Raw genomic sequence first — 22244 nt, 5'->3', positions numbered from 1 at the left:
GTAGACTGCTCTCTATGCACTCAATACGCAGCTTATTTCCCTGAATGTCAAGTAAATTGGACGAATGAGGGAAATATGATGCTGGAGTAAGAAGGAACCTGGCACAAAAGTCATCCATAAAGTATGAGAGGATGATGACTTGTGTCAACCAGTGTTGACTGTGTGCCAGCTGAAGATTTGTGCAGTCGTGTGTTGACAAACTTTCTGGATGGGCAGCCCTCCCCCATCTCACGATGTAAAGTTTACATCAGTTCTTGTGCATAAATAATGTTGAATATGTAATTACTGTGGTGTAAATATGCATCTGCATTGTATAAATTATTCAAATGATGTGATTATTTCATTTAAAGAATGTGATATGTGGGCCTTGGATGTGTTAAACTGGTGTTGGTGTGGGAAGAGGAAGAGATCCCAGTCAGGCATCGATCAATGGACTCTTAGATGTCTTTGTGCTGAAGATCCCTCTGGTCATGTCTTTTGTTATTTTTGAAAACTTCCAATAAGAAGCTCATATAGCAATAGTGATCCAGTGTTTTGGTGTTAAAATTATGCATAGGCTACTCTCCCAGTTTCCCATATGGACCAGCATATTGCAAAAAAAACCCACGTTTTTCATACTGTCACATTTTATCTTGTGTCAGTGTGTTGTCAACTGGAAATTGAAATGTCCCCCCCCCCCCCCCCCCCCCCCCATAAACCTCATGAAATCAACTTCCCCTTCCTTTCACTGCGTGTTCAGAATAAGCTCTATAAAATCATCTTCTGAATAAAAAAACAGTCGCAGTCTCCTTTTGTGTCCAAACAAACAGATGATTTACCTCCGCAAAGTTGTCTCCTTAGCGGTTTTGTTTTATCCGTACGGTGACATCAGTGTTTTTGACCTGAAGCTCTGCGTTATTTTCTATTAAAAAGACAGTGAGTCACCGCGAGGAGGGAGCTCCAACTCTGTGTGAGTGACATGTGCACAGCGACTAAATTTGGTAAAAGGAAGGCTGGTCTTTGGTCAGCTGTTGCGCACGCACTACAAAAAATATCCATCATAGCAAGTTATGTAGTCTATATTAAAGCCTGGACATGTAATCTGACTGTAATAAATAGCTCAAATCGCTGATTTGAATGATCAAAGATAGATTTATCTCTAGTTTTAAGGACTTTGAAGCGTTTAAGTTTATGTATTACTTTGCAAATTGGTGTCTTTTTGCAGTGTGCATGCTCTCCAGATCCTCCCAGCACTTTCCGGACACTTGCTCTGTGCCGACTCATCGTCTGGGAAATCACAGCCCAGTATAAAACCCACAGCCAGAAGGAATTAGACCAGTTCCCTTGAAGGCGTTAGAAAGTGAGTTATCTTAAGTGTTTGTTGTTGGATCAGCAGGTGACTGATTGCGTAACGGTGATGCGCGTAATCCGAAAGAGATAGACAGTTAGATAGAAGTTTTACTACACATAGATTCGGGTGGTTCTGTTGGAAAAAGTAAAAAGGTTTTAGTTTGGGTTTGTTTTAACACGTAAATAGTTGAACTTTTCTCAGGTTTAGACCTCAGCTGGACATGGCAGAGGGAGACTTCTACACGATGGGAAACCGACAGAGGTTTCCCAGGGATCCGTTTGTAGAATCGCCGTTCAGAGACCAGTCTCCATTCAGGGAGCAGCTCTCATCTCGGTTTATGGAAGATGAGTTTGGGATACCACCTTTCCCCGATGATCTTGCAATGGACTGGCCGGGCTGGGCTCGGCCGGGCCGGTTAGGCACACGCCTCAGTTCCTCGCCCTTCAGTAGCAGTTTACGCACAGGTTTCCCCCCGCGCCAGTCCACGGGAGGGCCCACGATGTACACCAGCAGGTACGGCGAACCCTCCTCCCGGAGCTCGCCCACCACCACCGGGGGGGAGCCCTGGAAAGTTTGCGTGAACGTCCACAGCTTCAAACCAGAGGAATTAAACGTCAAAACGAGAGACGGATTTGTAGAAGTGTCAGGTGAGTTAAGAGGTTGTTTTGATGGGTAAACCTGTATGGATAAAGGGAAGAAAACCCAATGTTGACTGCTGTTACTGGAGGTCAAAGTGACGCTCTAGACTAGACAACTTCCCACTGTGACAACCATCAGTTCAGAATAATAATGAGTTTTATATAGAGAGCACATCTAAAAACAACACAAGCTGTCCAAAGTGCTTTTACAGAAAACAAATGAGTAATCATCACGAAACATTACACTTAAAAGTTGCACAGAAACCACATTGTATATATTGTGCAGAATAGATGTGCCATTGAGGACATTGAGGTCATGCCCTCAGCATAAACCTAATATAATTGAGGGGTTTAAGGGTTAGGGTTACATTTTTTTTTTAAATCACATTTTAATTTCACATGTGATTCCTAAGAACGACACTTATTATTTATCCACTAAAAATAAAGAGAAAACAGATTTGACCAAACATTCATTGTTATTAATAATTGACAGAAATTAAAATAAACTGTTATAGAGGCTTGTCAAAACAGATCTAATGTGGTGGGGTTTCGCTGAGATAGTTTGGACCTCTGACCTCAATATTTCAGGAATCCTAGTGACAGTGTTTTTATTTGTAGTTCACTGTCATCAGTTAGTCACATTTAGACATTTAGACCAAATGTCTAAAACATTCAAGACAAACCGCATCCATGTGCACAAGTAAAATACACTTAAAACCACAAAATAGTTTTCTAGATTAATGGTGGTTGGTCTACCAAATGTCAGAAAATGTTTATTGCTGTTCCCTAAAGACTGAGATGCAACCTTAAATATGTAGTTCCTCACTCCACAACCCAAAGATATTCAGTTTACTATCATAGAAGAAATAAAACCAGATAATATACACTTCTAAGGCTTTTTTTTTTTTACATACAAAGTGACCCAAAAAGATTAATCAGTTATAAAAATAGTAGGCAATTCATTTTCTGTCAATCAGCTAATCAATTAATTGACTCTGAATTGAATCTTTGCAGCTCTATTGAAGTATATAATTAAGTGTTTAAAATACAGGAGTGTAGCCAAATCAAAGCACCAGAGCTGAGCCATATTTATTGAAACAAAGCATGAACATTTTACTGAGCATCTCTGAGGATTCATATTTCAAATCTGGCCAAGAAAGATCACCTCTTTTACTTTGGCAGCAGATTCGAAGGAGTACAATGAAAGCCTCTGCAGTGTAACATGGTCTCGTCGTTAATGAGTCTTGATATGGAGCGAGCTGGACAGATTTTGGGGACTGGGACTAGCACACTGGCAGGCAGATCCTCAAGCTTAGACACCTGTTTCAGATTCCTGGAGAATCACTCCAGCAGTCACACATGAGCTCGATTTAGATTTAAGGCAAGGCCCGTGACAACAGTCTCTGTTTACAATAAGACAAGCCTCTCGCTGCTATTAAACATGGGAGAGAATGTTCTGGAAATAGGACCACACTTTTACCCAGAAGCCTCATGTAGCTTCTGTCTCTGCTGGTATCACGTTCAAACTCTGTCACTTATTCTTGTTGAAATCTGCTTCCTCATGTCAGTGCTTCAAAAGACAGGCAAATTCCAGGGATACCCCGTGCTGAAGGGAGCACAGAGGAGAGCAGGCCCCCCAACTCGGGGATTTTTATAAACACATTGTTGGTATGCCAGTTGGGTCATTCAATCAGCGCCATGTTGGGCCGGCCTGCCTGCCACAGTGACTCGACCTCGTTCTAAACGTGTGACTGGAGAGTGTGATATGAGCATGTTTGAGGTTAGAGGTGTTCAGCACATGAAGCATCAATTTAATGACACAGAACCATCCAGATTATCTTAGTCACTGACTGATCAGTTGCTTCTTTTGTATAACGGCTCGTAATGAAAATCCACAGTAAACAGTCATGATGCGATAACTATGACACAAGAATCCCATAATACACCACTAATTACTCCTTAATTTACTCCGGAAAACATACCAAACAATTTTAAGGGGTAAAAAAAAGCATCTTTAAATTAGTCAAAACCCATGAAAATGACAATTTCTCAACTTAATTAGAATATTGTGGTAATTAAGGTATTAATCAACTAATTAATTAAAAATACCTTAATTTATTTGAATCCATCCACCTAAAAACCTCATAATAAATATTGTAATTCAATTATTATTAATGGGTAAATTAATCAACTTTTAGAGTTAAAAAAATAGTTTCATAGTGTTGGTTGCTGAGGTTTCAGTCAGCACTTTTAGAGGCCTAGTTTTGTACTGAACTGAACTTGGCCTGACTCCGGACGTGGTCCATCTCGGCCAAAACTCAGCGTGGTAAAACTAGTAATGGAAACACAAATCGACGTGGTATGGTTTGACGCAGCGTGGTGGAAAGTGCCAATAGAAAGACCCTAAAGTTCAAACCAGAAACCAACTGAAGTTACTGAGTCTGAAGCAGCATCATAATGTCATTAACATCATCAAGTGTGACACAATTTTATAATATTTAAGTATTTTCTTGGCAAGGACTAATTTGCGGCTTTAGACTCAAAATTAGAGCTGTAAAGATTAATTGATTGACAGATAATTATTTGTCAACTATTTTTTATAAAAGATGACTTGCTTTGATCGCATTTTTTTATAAAGCCGATATTCTTTGATTCTAGCTTCTCAATTGTGAATATTTGTTGTTTTCTTAAGTCTTCTATGACATTAAACTGAATATCTTTTGGTTGCAAACAAAACAAAACATTTGAGGATATCACTTTAGGCTTTGGGAAACCATCATCAACATTTATTTTAAATATTTTCTGACATTTTATAGACCAAACAAACTAATGGATAAATCAAGAAAATAATCAACAGATTAATCAGTAATGGAAATAATCTTTAGTTTTAGCACTAAGAAAAAAATCTGTGTTAAAAACTGGAGATGTGGGGTTTGAAAGAGCCGGGGCACTTAGGGACTCTATCAAGTTGCATCATAGGAAATGTTGGCTCAAGTGTTTTTAGAGCTTAACTGATACCAGACACTAAACGTCAGCATATCTCATCCTCTCCAACTTCAACGCTGATCACTCTTTTGTTAATATTTCCCTTGTAAGTTCCCCAACTTTATGGAAGTGTAATATTAAATCACTGGAGTAATCCTACAAGTGGACAGCTGTCCCTATACTATATATTCAAACAGCTGGTCAGAATCCCCTTAAATGACCACAAATCTTTGAGCTAAACTGACCGCTTCCAATCAGGAAAGTTATTTATAAGGCTGGAAGTTGTGTGAATATGCATGTAAATGTTTCTCTGGGGAATAATGAGTAAGTCACACAGGTTTAATCCTAAACAACAATTTGTGTGACTTAACTGTGTCAAGAGTGGTGTTTGAAATGGAAAAGAAGTAAACATAACACTAAAGCTGCAAGGAAATTAATTAAGAACTCAATTGATACTCAATGAATCAATTTTTTTTTTCTTAAATTTGAGAATTTGCTGCTTTTCTTGATTTTACATTATGTACTGGAAGTCATGTACTGTAAGATATTGTGAAACATTGAAAACACTGTTCACTGTTTTTCTGGTGATTTATAGCTGAATCAAGAAAATAATCAGCAGAATAATCGATTGTTAGTTACAGCCCATGCCACTTGAGCATGTTTGCTTTTATGCTGTCTTCAGAAGTGTATTCCTTTTATTTCTACCTCTGTTCGTGTCTTGCAGCATAGACAGAAGGAGGAATGTATATCTCCTTCATTTCACAGCAACAAAAGTGTCAAAAAGTGTCATCCTGCATCTGCAAATGTGAAAGCTACCACCCTGTCCTTTGCGCAGGCAGAGAAGTTATCCATTATGATAACACACTGACTGCCATCTCTCCTCCCAGAACATATTACACAGGGCAGCAGGAATTTAGTATCTCCGTCATAAGAGACTTGAAAACAAGGAGAGGCTACTCTCTGTCCAAACATTATTCATGAAAAACCTTATGGAGGTAATCAGGGGACCACTTTTACTTCTTAAGTCATGTTGAGGTTTAAATAATAATCCTGTGACTTCACCAGTGATCGTAGCTCAGTCCTCTGTGGAGTTTAAAATGTTCCAGCCTGGATCTCTGGTGGAGTCCAGTGCTTTCGGCAGGCAGAGACGTCACTGGAGGGGGATTGGGTGGCGCATAGTCAAGCTAGACGGGGGTTGAGGGGTGGGGCAGACCACGCTGCTGGCGGCTGCGTTGACATTTAACAGCCCCAGAGCAGCTGCTAGAAGGCCCGAGAGATAGAACGTCCATAAACAGAGCTGGGAAGTGAAGGCCTGTTGCTGTGGAAAGGAGGGGGGGGGGGCTTTCCAGGCACCCACGTTCAACATGTCTGAGAGAATGAAAGAGTGTTTCATCATTTCAACATGTTCATTGCAACCCACCCAACGTCCCAAAACAAAAACACATTTGGAATTGAGCAATGGAAACTGTGCATCAGATGATATCTGTTTTTTTTATAGTGTCATTATCACCTTATGAATTTCTTTCCATACTGAAGCCCACAGACAGATTTAAAGTTTAGAGTTATGTTAGGTATATATGATTAGTGTCCTACTGAACTAGCGATGAGGACATCCATTTATGATCCATGACCTTGCTAAACTGTTGCGCAATGTTGAGCTTTAATCATCTTTACAGTTATTTAAGGTTACATGGCGCATTCTTTTTTTTCCAAACAGGAAAACATGAAGAGAAGCAGGAAGAAGGAGGCATAGTGACAAAGAATTTCACAAAGAAGATACAGTGAGTAGTTTCTCTCTTCCCTTCTTGTTTTTCTCACTGGGTTTCTGCTCATTATGAACGCAAACTGCTTCCATTTTCATCATATCTATGACGTGTGCCAGATGTTCAAGAGCTAACAATTCATGATTATGAAACATTGATTTTTTTATTAATATTAATAATAGAAAGGGTTAACTGGAGAGTTGTTTGTCCACACATTGCATTTATAGGACTGTGAAGTGGCTTCTCTGAGCCATTAAAACCGTTAAATTATGTCTAATGGCTGCAGACTAATAGAAATATTACCAGCAGTTGATTTTATGGTGGCAGTGTTAAATTAAACTGACCATTTTACCGTGTAATTAAATTACATATCTAGCATTATAAACTTAAATCTTATTTGCTTAAGCCAGTGCACACATAATATAAATGGTACAGAGCTGTGGTTGAGGGCGGGGCGCCCAAAAGGGGCCAAGACATGATTACCAAGAAAAAGTAATAAGAAACAAAACTCTGCTAGTCTGCAGCTTATAAAAGGCTGCTCAGCCTTTTCCCTGATTATATATCGAATAGTTTTATGATTTCAAACCTCTAAATTGATTAAAATAAAATAGTCTGTTGAGGGGAAAATCATTTTTCGATTAAGCCACTCTCTACAAGCAGATATGGCTTTACAAGAAGATTGGTAACCACTGACATAGTCAGCCCAAATGTTCCTGCTTTAATGATTTTAGCCAGACCATGTGTTTTGCCATCAAAAGGTTATTTCATCAGTGTTTCTACAAAGCTGAAACTGTCCATGTTCTAAGTTAAATAGATATCCACTGCACAACTGGACAGTGAAATGTGAGCACACCTTTAGTTTAAAGCCACCACGTGTCAGATTCAAGCATTTCTGACAATGATGTGCCCTAGTTTTTGTATCAAAAAATCTAAAAACATCCAGCTTCCTTTCATGATTCCAACAAAGATACAAAGATAAATGAGCCGAAAGCAACATATAGACATCAATTTTCACTATGATTGTTAGTCAGAAACTGTTGCGATCTGTCTCTCTGTAAGTATCTGAAATATGTTATGAAACAAGAAAGAACAAGTGTTTCGTTAGCATTCAACAGTGACATACAATGAGGTTTGGATGTGGTTAAGCATTATGGGAGCTGTAATCACTTTTTCTGGACTTTATAACTTAATATCTCAAACTTTATAATCTATTAACTATATATTGGTATACTGGCTTTTCTGCCTAATCCTTTTTCTTCCCTCTGCAAATCACTTTGTAACTACTGTTGTTGTAACTATGCCTCTAAAGTATGCTTACTTAAATACAAAAAATGTACAAACACAACAAGATGTTAAAAATAAACTGACCCCTTCAGTGGTAGATACCAATTTACTTTAGACTACAGACAAAAAAGAGACGATACACTGAGAACTAAAAGCCAATATATCAGAAGCTGGAAGCGGGCCAAGACTGTGTGTCTTAAATCACTTCCTATTTATTACAAAGTGCACTATATTTACTGTTTACTATTTAATTTGGATGTCTGAGTACTTTGTAAAATTCATTATAAATCCCCACAACAGAATAAAAGAAGTAATGGCATTTTGAAGTCGTGTCCATATCATGGACACGACTTCAAAATGCCTGACAAAGGCTGCTAATAATGATTAGTTATCTATGATTGAGTAATCTCTTCATTATTTTCTAAGGTAATTGGTTGTTTGTCTATAAAATGTCAGATAATAGTGAAAATTGCACATTATAATTTCTTACAGCTCAAGTTGATGTCTATTAATGTCTTCTTTTGTTCAATTAACAGACCAATATACAAAGATATTCAGTTTGGTATCATATATAACAGAAAATCTTCAAATCATCATTTATAAACATGCTGCACATGAATATGTTGATTGTATGCTTAGAATATAACTACAATGATAATTTCATTATCAAAATAGTTCAAATAGATCAATTTTCTGTGGTTTCATTGTTTTATTGGCTAATCATTGAAGCTCCAGCATCATTGATGTTTATTATCTTGTGAGTGTGTAGAAGTCAATACTATGTCAGTCCACATCTCTCACTTAAAATAGTTTTGAACAGCTGCCCCAGAGTCATATCAACTCTGAGTGGACAAACAACTCTCCAATCAAAACTTGTCAACTCCAAATAGCCACCCCTGATAAAAACAATCTTTACTAACACTAGAAATTTAAAGCAGGCACTACATGGAGGACTAAAAAAAAAAAGTATTGAAGTTTGTAGAGCAGCAGGAGGAGGAGGAGGAGACTTCTCACACTGTAACCCATCCAAGCCAAACAGGCCACAGAAGTTTCCACAACCTGCCCAGGCTCTCCGCCTCTGTCTGTATAATTGGGCAGCGGGAAGACTTCAAACAGCAGCGCTAATCACTGGTGCGAATCGCCGTCTCGCTGGCGCGTCACCCCAGTTCTGCTAATTTCCTGTTGGCTAATTAGTAAGCAGTTGTGCTAGCCCTGCACTGTTCATATCACAATCCCTTTAATTGGAAAGCTCTCAGATCAGGCCTGTGCTTCCACTGAGCAAAACCTAAAGCAAATGACATAGAATATATAGAGAGAGAGGGAGATGGTGGTGGTGGTGGTGGTGGTGGTGGTGGTGGTGGTGGTGGTGGTGGTGTGGTGGTGGTGGCAGAGGGGGAGATAGGGCACACATATAAATAACTGCCCTCAATACACAAATACACTGGTTATATGAGAGAGACAGTAAGAGAGAGCATGGGGCAGACATGTTATTCCTTTGGATAGTTTGTATGACTGAGAATGTACTTTTAATTGAAGCACTTTTTTAAAATTCTGGTTTACAATGTAATAATATCAATGAACTTTATTTGTACTACAGTTCTTAAAAAGGAAAAATTTAGGATATCGCTGGTGATTGTCTACACTTCTCTTATTGTAAACAAATCTCATGTGCAGAGCCAAACCAACAATGAATTAGTCTACTTATACTGTAGTATTGTGAGTGTATCCACAGTCTTATCTTATCCCTCAGAGTCCTTCAGCTCCACTATTGTCCAAAAACTATTAAAAACATGTCACTTTTCTTTACAAAGATTATTGTGATGGCAGTCCAAAGAGTAATAACAGCGATCACGTTTTCAGTCCCTGGAGAGTAATTCTGTGTAAAATAGACACTTTTGCATATGCACTGGAAACTGTTGCATTTATAGAGCTTATCACAATTTGAAAAAGCCATGTACTCTAAGATAGTCAATCACAACCTTTTGACTTTATTCTTCACTGAAGCTCTGTCAATGAACCGCATTGCCACACATGTGCAGTGGTGTCTGCCATACAAGGAACTACTCTCCAGAGACTGAACACGTTATTAAGTGTTATTACTCTGTGGATCCGTTTCCAAACAGACTAACCTAACTGTAATCTTCGTGGTGAAGGAACATGTCACCCAGTGCAACTGTGTAGCTCACAGTGATTAATTTTCATCAACAGAGGTCTACAGCACAGAGGGAGATATATCAGGTTTTGGATGCACACGTAATATTTAATAAGACCATTTCATTGTTAGTCTGGCAATGCACATGAAATATGTTGACAATAAGATAAATATGGAAAACGCCAGCCTTAATACTTAAAGATTAATTACCTGCCACATGTGAAAACAAGATGAACCAGCAAAATGTAAAAACTTAAATTCGTCATAAATATAGCAGCATTTTTGTGGCATTTCTTCATCTTCTGTGATAGTCAATGGAATATATTTGCTCTTTGTACTACTGGTCAGGCAAAACAAGCAGTGTGAATGTGTTACTTTGGTATTTAGTAATAGTTATTTAATTAATTGAGAATATATTGGGTAGATTAATCTGTTATGAAAATGTACTCAGTGTCATGTATCAAAAGTAAAAGTATTATGGTGCAGCAGAGACAAAGGTTTTGTTTTTTTTTCCTTTTTTCCAAACAAGTGTGAAATTTGTCAGTTATTAACCACATATGTTGTTGTTTAATCAGTTCTGAGAGCAAAGATTGCTTTGAAACCTAAGGTCATGGGGCCCAGCTGCAACACAGTGACCCGCAACACAGTAACAGTAAACTGTTTTGTACTGTTTGTGAAAGTCTACAGTGAGATCAGCTTGTTATTTGGGAATTTCTGCCTGTTCTCCCTCTGTTTCCATCCTCATGAGAAACATGATAGTACTCAGTCCATATGTGCACTGTGTCTGTTGGTAGGAGCGTATGGGTTATATGTTCACACACACCCTAACCAGTCCAGTCTCACTGTCTTGTCGTTCTCTGTCTCAGCATCTCTGCTGGGGAAAAGTATATTGGATAACTTTTTGGCAGCTTTTCAAAATCAATGTCTAAGATAAAATGTGCGCTTGCCAGAGGTAAATAAACTCACAGAGCTGCACAGATAAGGTTTCTTGCCTGAGTCCCACGTAATGGGCCGACTGAGTGATTTGACTTTGTCAGGAGGGGCAACTTTGCTTAACAGCAATTGGCTCCTTGAAGGAATGTGAGGGGGAGGAGGGGGGGAGGGATAGATACTGAAACATGTGTAGGTACATTAAGTGTTTGTGTGTGTGTGTTTGTGGGCAGAGCAGAGAACTGATAAAAAAATATGTATTAAAGATTAATAGTGGCTTCTGCAAACTTTGAATACTGGCTTTGGTAACACTTCAAGTCCCCAAAGTTTGCACTCATGAGCAACATATAAACATTTATTGAATAATTTGTGAAACACTATAATGCATTTATAAGTAGATATAAGTATTTTTATATATTTGTCAACACTGCAGCTATTCCTGTTGGCACCCATAACTGAAGGTTGCTGTATGTATGTTTTCATAGAAGAAGTTCTTATTGCTGATACTGTACATTAATAAACACTTAAAGATGTCCTTATATATGCTTATGAATACATTATAGTGTGTTTTAAACCATTTATAAAATGTTTATATAATACTTATAGGTGCTAAGTAGGGGGACTTAAAGTGAAGTGTTGCCCTATCATTTAAAATATCATTTTTTTCCCCAATATGTTAACAATATTTTCTCTTTATCACACTGAATAGCAATATGAATCCAGGGGACAGCAATGTCAGACTGTTTTCGGTCAACTGTTGATGGATTGCCATGAAGTTTAGTACGACCAGTCATAATGTTTTTGAGTGAAATGTCTCATAAATTGCTTTAAAACTTGGCATAGACATTTGTGTTCCTCTCAGGATGAAATTTTCAAGCTTATTCTTTCTGGTCTTTATTTGACGGACAGTGTAGGGTGACTGGAAACAGGGATATGGAGAATATCTGAATTCATTTAAACAACTTTTGTCATCCTTGGACTTTTCATCCAGAGCCATCATCTGGTCAATTTTTTAACTTGTCCCAAATTGCTTTATGACCAAATTTGTCATCTGTATTTCTATTATTGTTACACCTTTCTTTTTACTGTTTTTTTATCCAATTTTTGTTTTCTCCTTGTGTTCCTTAATTTTTTGGGGAGAGTTTTTCTTTGTTTGTGATCTTGTGCTATGTCTGATACTTTTTTATTAGAGTTGACCTGTAAAGCCCCTGAGATATTGTATGTGGTATTTGGTTACACAAATAGGATTGACGTACTGTTGCTATGCTCGACCTCAATGTCTGTCTGCTTCTGTGAGGTGAGGTCCTTTTCTTTTTGTCGTCACTATGTCCTGTCTGATATGTATTTCTCAGTGAAGTGGGAAACCAGTGAAGAGTCTTTTCTAATTAAATGGAGGGCAGACCTGCAGTCTCCTCTTTACAACACAGCCTGATGTTTATATTAACTCCCAAAGACATTTGGCTGCTCACTCAGAAAACCTACAATACCCATATTTGGCCACGCTGTCTGACAAAGAGCTTGCCTGGATTGGTGTGTTGAGCTTTAGCACCACTACAGTAGATGTTGGAGGGTTTCTTTTAAGTGGTATGCACATTATTTTAAAGAGCTGGAACTAAATACTAATCAGCTTTACAATTTAAGATGATTAGATATCATTGTTCCTAAAGTCTATAAAATAAAATAAAGCTGTCACATGCTGCAACTCTGTATGATCTTACTGCATGTTTTGGAAGTCAATTATTCTGCAAAAATTGAAGCAAACGGGACAGAAAAAATGCCTGACACAAATTAGCAGTTGCCTATATGACAGATGAGAGCAGCAGATTAGGGAAGCTTACATCAATGGAAATTTGCAGGTGTTAAACTTCTGCAAGCAGACACTTGTTTTAATTGGAATCAGGCTTCATTTTTGCAAACCTCACACCTGGATCGACTGTGTTTTCTCTCCCTCCTTTTTTGTCACAGAGCAGGAGGATTTTTTAAATGGAAACTCGTCACGGCTTTCACTTCATCTCCTCTGTGTGAGATAGTTTTTGTGAGTGCTAGCTGAGGAGGACAGGGTGAATGTTTTTAATAACAGACAATATCCTGAGCCAAGTCATTTTTTTTCTCCCTTAGACATACAGCACTAAAATCATCTGACTGGAAGCTGTTTATGGGTATTGCCAAAGTGTCAATAAAATAATCTAGCATTTAACAATGTTAGTAGAGTGGCTCTTATAGCAGAAAATGTCACAGAGTTTTGCATGACCTAACCACTGTTTCTTTAGGCTGTTTTTCCTCACCGCTCTCCTCATTTTGTTACTCCCACTCAGGCTTTTAAACATGTCGAAAACACACAGCAGCTCTTCCGAGTAAACCTTTGCTTCTCTTACATCTAAACTTGTATCCTTGCCTAAAAAACATCTAAATCACATCTTCTCTTTTCCTCTGTTACATCAGGATCCCGATAGACGTGGACCCTCTGACAGTCTTCGCCTCACTGTCCCCTGAGGGCGTCCTCATCATCGAAGCTCGGCAGACGCCTCCATATTACCTCTTCAGCAACGAAGGCTCGCAGGGAGGCAGCATTCAAGAGGCAGAGGTCCCCAAGCCCCAGGAGGCCCCCATGGTCTAAACCCCCACCTTCCCAGCAACATAACAGTTCAAACAGCACAAATGATTTGAAGTTTGATATGAAATTTGTGGCCTTCAGCTTCATGTCGTTAAACACCTAGAATTAAAATGTGTAAAATATGGTAGGGAGACCTTCTTTCACGTCCATATTAAAGCTGCACCAGGCAATATATTTTGTACACTTTTTACAAGCTGCAATAGTTTGTCTAAGTGAAGTTCTTCTTCTCTTTCATTTTAACCTGAGACACAAATGACAAATGTCCAGAGGAAGCATGAGTCTTTAATGATTGCATCAACATCTATACATCCTTTTGTGGAGCATCCATAACTTGTTTATACACAGTTAATTACATTTACATGAGTATCACATATGTGTAATAATATATAACGATGAATGATAACACACATGAATACTTACAGAGTGTTATGTATTGTGTGTGTAATAATGAAGACATATCAATATATAAGATTGCGATCAGTGTATGTTATATCATGATACCAAGCATTTTAATTGTCCTTAAATCTGCATATAACTACATTATAGTGTGTTAAAATGTTTAATAAATAATTTATTGATTGATTATTTGCCACTATTTAAATACGAAAGTCATTAAAGTGTTACACAAACAGCTCATGGAGCCCTCAGTGTGTGAACTTGTTTAGTGCAGCTTTAACATTACATGTGGATATGGATATATCCTGAGGTTATTCTAGAGATGATGGGCCACTAATGCATTATAAGTCATAGCATTTTCAACCAACCAGTAACTTAAAATGACACCATATGCAAACTTCTCAAGACTCACATTTATGTTTATATTTATATTAACATCTAATTTTGTGGTACAGTTGCATAAAATCTATTGTATATGATTTCTTTGGTTAAAAAAAGTAAGTATTTTAGCAATTTTGACAAACGTGCCTTTATTTACTTGAGTGTCTTCCTTCAGTTCGACTGTTATCTTTCAAGTTAATGAATGTCACTTAAACTGACAAGAAACGCAAGTAGGTCACCAGCTGTGGCTTCACTAGGAGGTGAATTGTGTGCATTAATACTGTATTCTACCAAAGTGTATTGTAAATATACTTTAATATGTGACAATGCATTCATAAACATTAATCTAAAGTGTTCCAGGTTTTGCAATATGGTTTGCATTTTCTTTTCTATTTGAGCTTTCAGGAAGATGGCTGCATGATTTTGGTGCGGACAGACTGACATTTTGCCAAAGACATTTGTTTCCTGCCTTCTTTTCTGTTGATGTCTTTGTATTCGCTGATGCAATAAAAATGTCCAGCCAATCTCCCAGTGTGTCTTAACATCTGTGTCTTTTATTGAAAACCATGCCACTCACCAGCCTGGTTCCAGGGACCCAGGGAGCCTGTGGTGTTATTGTTGGGTAACAGAAGGAACTGGGCAGCAGATTTGCAAAGGGCTTAGTGCTGGGTGAGATTGGCACTGCTGTGTGTTGCAGAATAGGCCGAACTCATGGTAGCAGCAATGCCAGAGCTTTTGAATGTGAGTACAAAAATTGGGGCAGTTCCATTGCATGTTGTGTGATGAAAAATAATTTAATCTTCTCTGTATTGGAATCAAGAGGGATGATCACTTTGAATTTTTAAAGTTTTCAAACTGGAGCCACACTGTGGAAACAACAAAAGGCCTCCACAGTTTTGGCTTTGAAAAAGCGTCGCTTTCTGTGATGTGCCAGCTCACATAAACTGTTGTATTTATTGGTATCAGATGATATGTGTGGACTTGCGCTGCCATGGCAACAGCATAATTGGAACCATGCCAGTTTCTCCTTGAGCAAGTTACTCATGTAGAAGTGACTAATGCACAGCTGTGCAAACGTATAGTATCTGATTAATGTCAAAACCTCTTAGCTGAAACAGCATGATAATTAATCACTTTTTAAATTTTGCACACGTATTTTAGGAGGTAGCTGTGAGTATAATGCTCATAAATGTGATTGCATATTCATAAACAGTTGCAGATTCAGACAAAGACAGCACTATTCAGGTTAAGATTGAGAGGATGTAAAAACATCAGGACATGAGGAGTAACACCAATACAATAGTTAACATTTTCACATGCTTTTGCTTTATTGGAGCTCCAAACACAGCATGGTTTTATAGCTATTTCATATGTATCCACTAAAATGCATCTTTAGAACTGGTGCAAGGCAAGCGTATGCAAGCTGATGTTGTATATGCGTTGTGAGGAACATTTTGGTGATATTTGTGTTTCCGTCTACTTGGTGAGTTGTTCAGGAGCCTGCAGCACCTGGCTTGGGACCTCGCTCATTGGACTTGTGCCCAGGTCTGGCTCCTCAGGCTGGGGGATCTCTTCAGCAGCCTCCCCTGAGCTTGCCATTACCTGGATCTCTCCAACCACTGCTGGTTCTTCATGCTCTGGCTGTTGGGACGTGTCTGTGTCTGGGCTTTCTTGGCTTTCCAGGGCTTCATGGGGCTTAGAAGAATCGTGAAGACTCTCTGTGGCTTCGCCATCTGCAGGCACTGAAGGGTGGGACTCACCAGCTGGCTTTTCTTGGGTCTCCTCCTCCTGTTCCCTCCTCTCTTCATGCTGCTGAAGCTCAGCTGTGGAGCTGCCAGGGTGGGCTTCATCACTATGGACTTCTACTGGAGACTCTTCCCCATGAACCTCTGCAGGTAGAAGCTCTGGGTCTGGATCAGGGGTGACTTCTTCCTGCTCTTCAGTAACCTCCATATCCACCTGCATTTGAAGATAAATATGTAGAAAATGTCAGCAGTGAGATTTAGTTAGTCATGATTAAAGGTCAGCTGATTCAGCTTCCACACCCCACCTCAGTACTGAATTGCTACACCAGGCCCTTTCAATGGAAGTGGAAACACAAGAGAAATAATGATTTGGAAGCAGTGTGGGGATATTGTTCAGAGATTTCCTTGAAAATATCCCAGTTGTGATCACCTTTATAGGTATGATGATAGCAGCAGGAACAGAGATTTCAGGAACTGGAGCTTCTACAGTCAGGATACCATCCACAGAAAGTGTGGATACAATTTTGGTAGCATCAATCTCGGCTGGGAGCCTGGAAAAGACACAGCCGTGTTGAGAATATCACTCCATGTAATGTGCCAATGCTGCAAAAACAGAAACTCATGTACATAATATCTCATTTTGCAGCCCAGTGAGCGTTTTAGAGATTAGATACAATCAAAAACACACCCACAGTGATACTTTCTTGACTGCTGACTGATGTTTAGTTTAGCTTAAACTGTGGATATTTCATTGTCTGCAGGTTAATGTCAGTGTTTACTTTGCATACCTGTATTTCCGTGTAAAACATCTGGCAATAAATCCATGCTCATCTGGCCTCTCCTCGTGTTTCCCTGGGGATGGATTACCGTTTATGGAGAAGAATGTGAGGACACACAGAGGAATCAGGCAACACAGAGAAACCACTCAACACAGAAATTAATTTCTGCCACAGAGCTGTGATTTTAATTTCCCCAAGCACATTATTTAAGCAGCGCTCTAATTTTGTTACATTCAGCTTCCTTCCCATCAGTGTTTAGTTTTAAGGGTTTTATTCAGTGGACTGTGAGAGAACTCTATTTAGATAACTCTGAGATAATAATATTAGATAGATTAGATTATTAATACTTTATCAAGAGTAGAAACTATCCTGTGTGTAAAAGTAATTACTTTAACTTTTGGAGCTGTTTAATTAACAGAGCTGTATGCAAATGTTCTGTACCTCCAACCTCCAGGAATCCATCTTTAACGCTGAGCAAAATCTCTGAGGGGGAGAAGTGAGCCACATCCAGACTGACCCTCCACTTGTACTCTTCCTTACTAATCTCCTGGCTGGCATGAGGCATCGACCCAGAGATGTAGGGCACAAACAGGGGAGTGGGTATGTACCCTGCCAGACTCCTCTGGAGCCGATCCATATCCATCCACCGAGGGTCCCCTGGCTCCATGAAAGGCGGCAGGCCAACATCCTGATTGAAAAGCCGGCTGGACTGCCACCATTTTCTCAGGGGGTACCAGGGGGCATCCCTGCTGTACTCCCCACATGACAGCTCTGTTTTGGCCTGTTCGCTCATGTTTCCAGAAATAAATTTACACAGATAAAAAAAAATGTAAAATCGCAGCCCTCTTTTGATGACAGTCAGCGAGCAACTTTTGGACTCTCGAGGTCGACTCAGTGAAATTTCAGCAATTAAAATGTAACGAGTGAGGGAATGATAAAAGCAAGATTACCCAGAGCTAACTGTGGTGAGACTCTGAAATCTCTGAGGGGCTTTATATAGTGATCCTGTCTGTTTTAGCACTTATTAGGCACTCATGCCGATCCCATGAGAAGGGTGTGTAGTCATGGGGTGATGGGTGTGGAGAGGGAAGGCTGTTACCTCTCGCTGTCCTGAAGAAGGCAGCAGACTAATTAGTCATATTTATAACTTTTAAGGGCGTGATGGCAAATAGCGAGCAATTGGCTAAGGTTGGTTTGTGTTTGAACTGTTGCATCTGTTGCCTGAAGACTGTTCTTCTCACATCCCAGTGAACTCTATTCTGTCAGCAGTGACTGGCCTCCTCAGTCTTGTCATGAGCCAGTGATACTCTCTTCTCCCTGTTTCACCCCTCAAAGGACACAGAGTGGCAGTGGTTTGTTTGGAGCATGAAATACCTCTGCTAGAGGCTGAGAAGGACTCAAAATGTTCTTTTTTCTGTTATCTGAAACGTTTCAGTGGTATGTGTGTGTATTGAGTGTACAAAGCTCCTTTCCACTACATTTTTCTTTTGCTCTGCAGTTTCAACAGGATTATTATTGTTCCCTCTTTTATCAAGTGTGACAGACTTGTCAGTGTTTCATTTTTAGAGCCGTGTGCCCTGAGATCTTGGCATACTGTCCATTGGAGCACAAAACAGATTGAACAGATGTTTCTGACACTTTGCGCGATGCCTCACCCCCAAATTCTGTCTGTAGAATACACTGTGAGAGGTTAAATTGGGATTCTTTGCTGCTGCTGGAGTCGCCAGAAAAATTGGTTCCTCTGTTACAAGCATCACCAGAAACCTCCATCCTGTTCACATTGAGGGCACACATGCTCACAATGCACTAAAGGTGTACATGCTATTCTTTAAAAGTAGCTAGAGTGGGTGAGGTAAATATGTAATTTTGCAAAGTTGTGAAATGAAGATGATATTTGGAGGAATATAGTGTGAGTGTCTATCTGATAACATTTTTGATTATCTTTTGCAGTTTATCTAAGACCAATTGTGGTCAAAAATATTGATCAAAAATACATTATGATATATGTTGCTACAGTGACAGCTTGGACAATGCCTACAGTAAAATAAGTCTGAGATAAAAATGTAAAGAATATGCAAACTGGGCTACTGTAGAAACATGGCGGTACAACATGACTGGCTCTGTGGAAGAGGACCGCATATATATTAATAAAGTTGGATGTGGCTCCACCGGTCAGTCTTCCGACCAATCTTTCCCAGTGGTCACTCAAGGTATTGCAGCTAAAAATCCCCTTGCAGCCTAAAAAGCATTTTTCCCAATAGAACACCATTGTAAAAGAAATGTATGTAAAACTGCCACAGGTCATTTTAATTTTGACTCTCTCTTTGAAAAACATTCTCTTTGTTGAGTTGAGAAAAAATATTTTAAAATCTGTGACGTCATCCAAATATAAAGTCTATAGGTCCAGCAGGAACTCATGGGTGGGGCAAGCAGCGGAAAACACCACTGCATTAATTGATTGGGCTGCACAACGCAGAAGCAAACCGTAAGATGGACTTTTTTTTTTTGGCATATTCGCCTGCCAAGCAATTGTTATTGGACTGAATGGGCATCATTTTCCTTCTGGTATCCAGCTCTAATAATACATCCATGAAGGGGACCCACTGACTATGTAGATGTAAAGGGTTAATTTCTAAGGTTACGAAAACACAGTGATTCCTTACTTTCAGCTGATTATACACTAATTGAAACATAGTTATGAATATTATATTCCATTTCTGCCAAGTAGTAGTTTGGACACATTCAAGCGTTTCTTGGTTTGCGACCAGAAACTTTCAAGGCAGGACGAGGTGGGCTCCTGGGATAATCATAGCTGTGCAAAGATGCAGCTGAGCAGGCAGAGTAATTTGGAAACTCCCTAGAGACTGTGCAAAGTGCCCAGACTGCCCTCTCACATCTGGATATCAAACTGGTGATCTTATGAGACAACATGTGGGAAATGCATTTCAGTTATTAGCCAGCATAAATTTCATGCAGGCTATTTTCATGATTTCATGATCAAATTCAATAGAGCTTGTTTGTTTGTTGTTGTTTGCATAAAGGAGAATGCTAGATTTTATAATATATTCTCTCAGATTAATTTCCACACCTCCTGTAAACACATCATCACCAGATCCTTTTTGATGTCTTGAATCAAAGATCACTGGCAGTTTATTAATCTCACCCAAAATAAAAAAAAAATGCTTAATTTAAAGAAACCTATACTCTATCTCTCTATCTCACCGTCTACTATCTTTTCCCCCTCAATTTCTGATTCATCCCATCCCATCTGGCAGCTGGTAAAGATCAGAAAGTCTTCATGGTCCCTCCTGCATCTCCTGCCTTGAACTACTAATGCCCCTCTCAAGTGATATGTTCATATCTTTCTGTGTTTGTGTATGTGATCCCTTTCATTTCATAGCACGATTCCCCCCACCCCCCCCCACCCCCCCGGGATACGCAGAGCACTCCCATCCAACACCAGTCGTTTCATCTACTTTTAATGGACACTGATCCTTCTCCGCGCTCAAGCACATCAAGTGTGTTGCAAATGAAATTTGCTAGCCCAGATGAAAACGCATTTCAGACTCGCAAAGGATGGGAAACACACCCATGACCCAGTTTACTTTAACTGGCCTCTGTGTGATTCCAGTTAGAGAGGATCTCAGAGATAGTTTTTAAGGCCCGGTGGACTCTGCAGAGTCAGTTTTCCTAATTTGTAACACAGATGCAGTGTCTGATCCCCTGAAGCCCACTCCCAATAAAAAATGCATTTGAAGGAAGACATTGCCATTTGTAAGATGATTACAGTCACCTATGCTTGTGGGAGGGCTAGGCAAAGGCCAGTCACAGCGAATCATGAGGCTTCAAACAGCCCGCCATGGATCCACGGGATATTAGCAGCATATGCATCAAGGGGGATGAAGTGTCAGATGGCTGGTTTGTTCCTGTGGACACTGCATTCATCATAGTTATTGTGAGGCCGGCTCAGTGGCTGAGACAAGCCGTCTGGCCGGCAAATAGGAAGACGTGGTCTGTATCAAAACTGACATATCGGAATGAAGTGGCTTATCTATGGAAATATATTTTTGGAATGTTATTTTGCAAGACTTTGCAGCCAGCAATGAGTCAGAAATAATATGGAGCGAAGCTTGAACTTCGATCTAACATAAAATGATGCGATTGCTTGAAGAAATTCATTTGCTGAATTGGTTTAGCCATGCCTGTTGCCAATCCATTGTCTGGATGACTACAGTGAACAAGAATAGATCTGTATACACTGTAAATCACCAAGGACGGAAAACAAGGCAATCTCATCTTCTGCAGTTTCCTGTTCAGTGTTATTTCATTTACAATGCTTTTGATTCAGCTCTCTATGGTGCTGTTAAGACAAATGCAATGTTAACAACATTGTTTGGTGTGTGTGTGTGTGTATGTGTTACTCCTGGGTTTTATACATATACAATACAATACACAGCTTAAGAACCACCACATAGAAAATTTCCAAAAGAACCAGTTTTCCAATACATGTATGCATTCATGTGCACACACAGTATTCATATGCTGAGGTCTCTAGTCTCTGTGTCCACTGAAGTAGCAGAGAAGCAACAACAGTGTCCCGGTTTGACTCGAAAGGGATTTGCAGCAAATGAGCTCATCCATCAGCAGAAGCATGTGGGGACAAGGCTATGATGAGGAAAGGAGGGTGAGGAGGAAGATGAAGAGAGACTGCAGGGCGGAGCAGGGGTTGAGTAGAGGCGAGACTTCTCAGAGGGAAGCCTCACAGTGAAAAATGATGGCCGTGACATTTGCCCGCTCACCAGCACCTTCTCTTGTCCTTTGGATGTTGCAACTTGCTAAACTTGGTCCTTGTCCAGTTCATCTGTAAATCTAAGAAAGCCATGACATTTATGGGAGTAGTATTTTTTAACCATATTAACCATCAACGATACAGCATTTACTCTCTGGAACTCAGTGTTCTTTTTCTAATAGTTTTCCTCAGCTTTGAAGTTTGAGTAATCAATTTATTCCACACTGACAGTATTGCAGATATATTCTGTATTGGCCTGTTCCACTTCATTAAATCTGAATGATGTTTACGTTGAGTGAAATATTTAAACCCAGGGCCCCATGCTCTCCGTGTTGAGTGGTGTATGCTTACATCACTCAATGAAATGGAAATATTGATGTTTTTTTACCGATATTTTGTAACTTTGCTAGAATTTAAAATGTAAATCTGTGAGTCTGAATAAAGTTTGGCTGCACAGC

The 22244-nt window shown here is 39.4% G+C and overlaps 2 protein-coding genes across 2 annotated transcripts; one reads left to right on the top strand and one right to left on the bottom strand.

Moving 5' to 3' along the window:
* The first annotated feature begins 1269 nt into the window (after nt 1–1269).
* On the top strand, nt 1270–15004 carry hspb8 (heat shock protein b8). The gene is made up of 3 exons (XM_062418050.1): nt 1270–1977; nt 6671–6734; nt 13525–15004. Exons 1-3 carry the CDS (start codon nt 1551–1553, stop codon nt 13697–13699), a joined length of 666 nt encoding a protein of 221 aa, XP_062274034.1. The 5' UTR covers nt 1270–1550; the 3' UTR covers nt 13700–15004.
* Nucleotides 14494–17790, bottom strand: si:dkey-1k23.3 (heat shock protein beta-1). Its single transcript, XM_062417912.1, has 4 exons — nt 17439–17790; nt 17007–17070; nt 16647–16769; nt 14494–14515 (listed from the first exon to the last, which is right to left on the bottom strand). Exons 1-4 carry the CDS (start codon nt 17788–17790, stop codon nt 14494–14496), a joined length of 561 nt encoding a protein of 186 aa, XP_062273896.1.
* Between the last annotated feature and the right edge of the window lie 4454 nt (nt 17791–22244).

This window comes from Scomber scombrus, chromosome 4 (genome assembly GCF_963691925.1).
Source record: "Scomber scombrus chromosome 4, fScoSco1.1, whole genome shotgun sequence".
Taxonomy (NCBI): domain Eukaryota; kingdom Metazoa; phylum Chordata; class Actinopteri; order Scombriformes; family Scombridae; genus Scomber; species Scomber scombrus.
The sequence above is the reverse complement of the archived record's forward strand: the minus strand, read 5'-3'. Positions and strand labels throughout refer to the sequence as shown.

What these genes read in the sequence shown, in the direction of transcription:
- hspb8 (XM_062418050.1), top strand. Translation starts at nt 1,551, where the DNA reads ATGGCAGAGGGAGACTTCTACACGATGGGAAACCGACAGAGGTTTCCC. An exon ending in CGGATTTGTAGAAGTGTCAG is followed by an intron (nt 1,978 to 6,670) that starts GTGAGTTAAGAG and finishes TTTTCCAAACAG; the next exon opens with GAAAACATGAAGAGAAGCAG. An exon ending in AATTTCACAAAGAAGATACA is followed by an intron (nt 6,735 to 13,524) that starts GTGAGTAGTTTC and finishes CTGTTACATCAG; the next exon opens with GATCCCGATAGACGTGGACC.
- si:dkey-1k23.3 (XM_062417912.1), bottom strand. Translation starts at nt 17,790, where the DNA reads ATGAGCGAACAGGCCAAAACAGAGCTGTCATGTGGGGAGTACAGCAGG. An exon ending in TGTTTTACACGGAAATACAG is followed by an intron (nt 16,770 to 17,006) that starts GTATGCAAAGTA and finishes TGTCTTTTCCAG; the next exon opens with GCTCCCAGCCGAGATTGATG. An exon ending in ATCATCATACCTATAAAGGT is followed by an intron (nt 14,516 to 16,646) that starts GATCACAACTGG and finishes TTAATATAAATA; the next exon opens with TAAACATAAATGTGAGTCTT.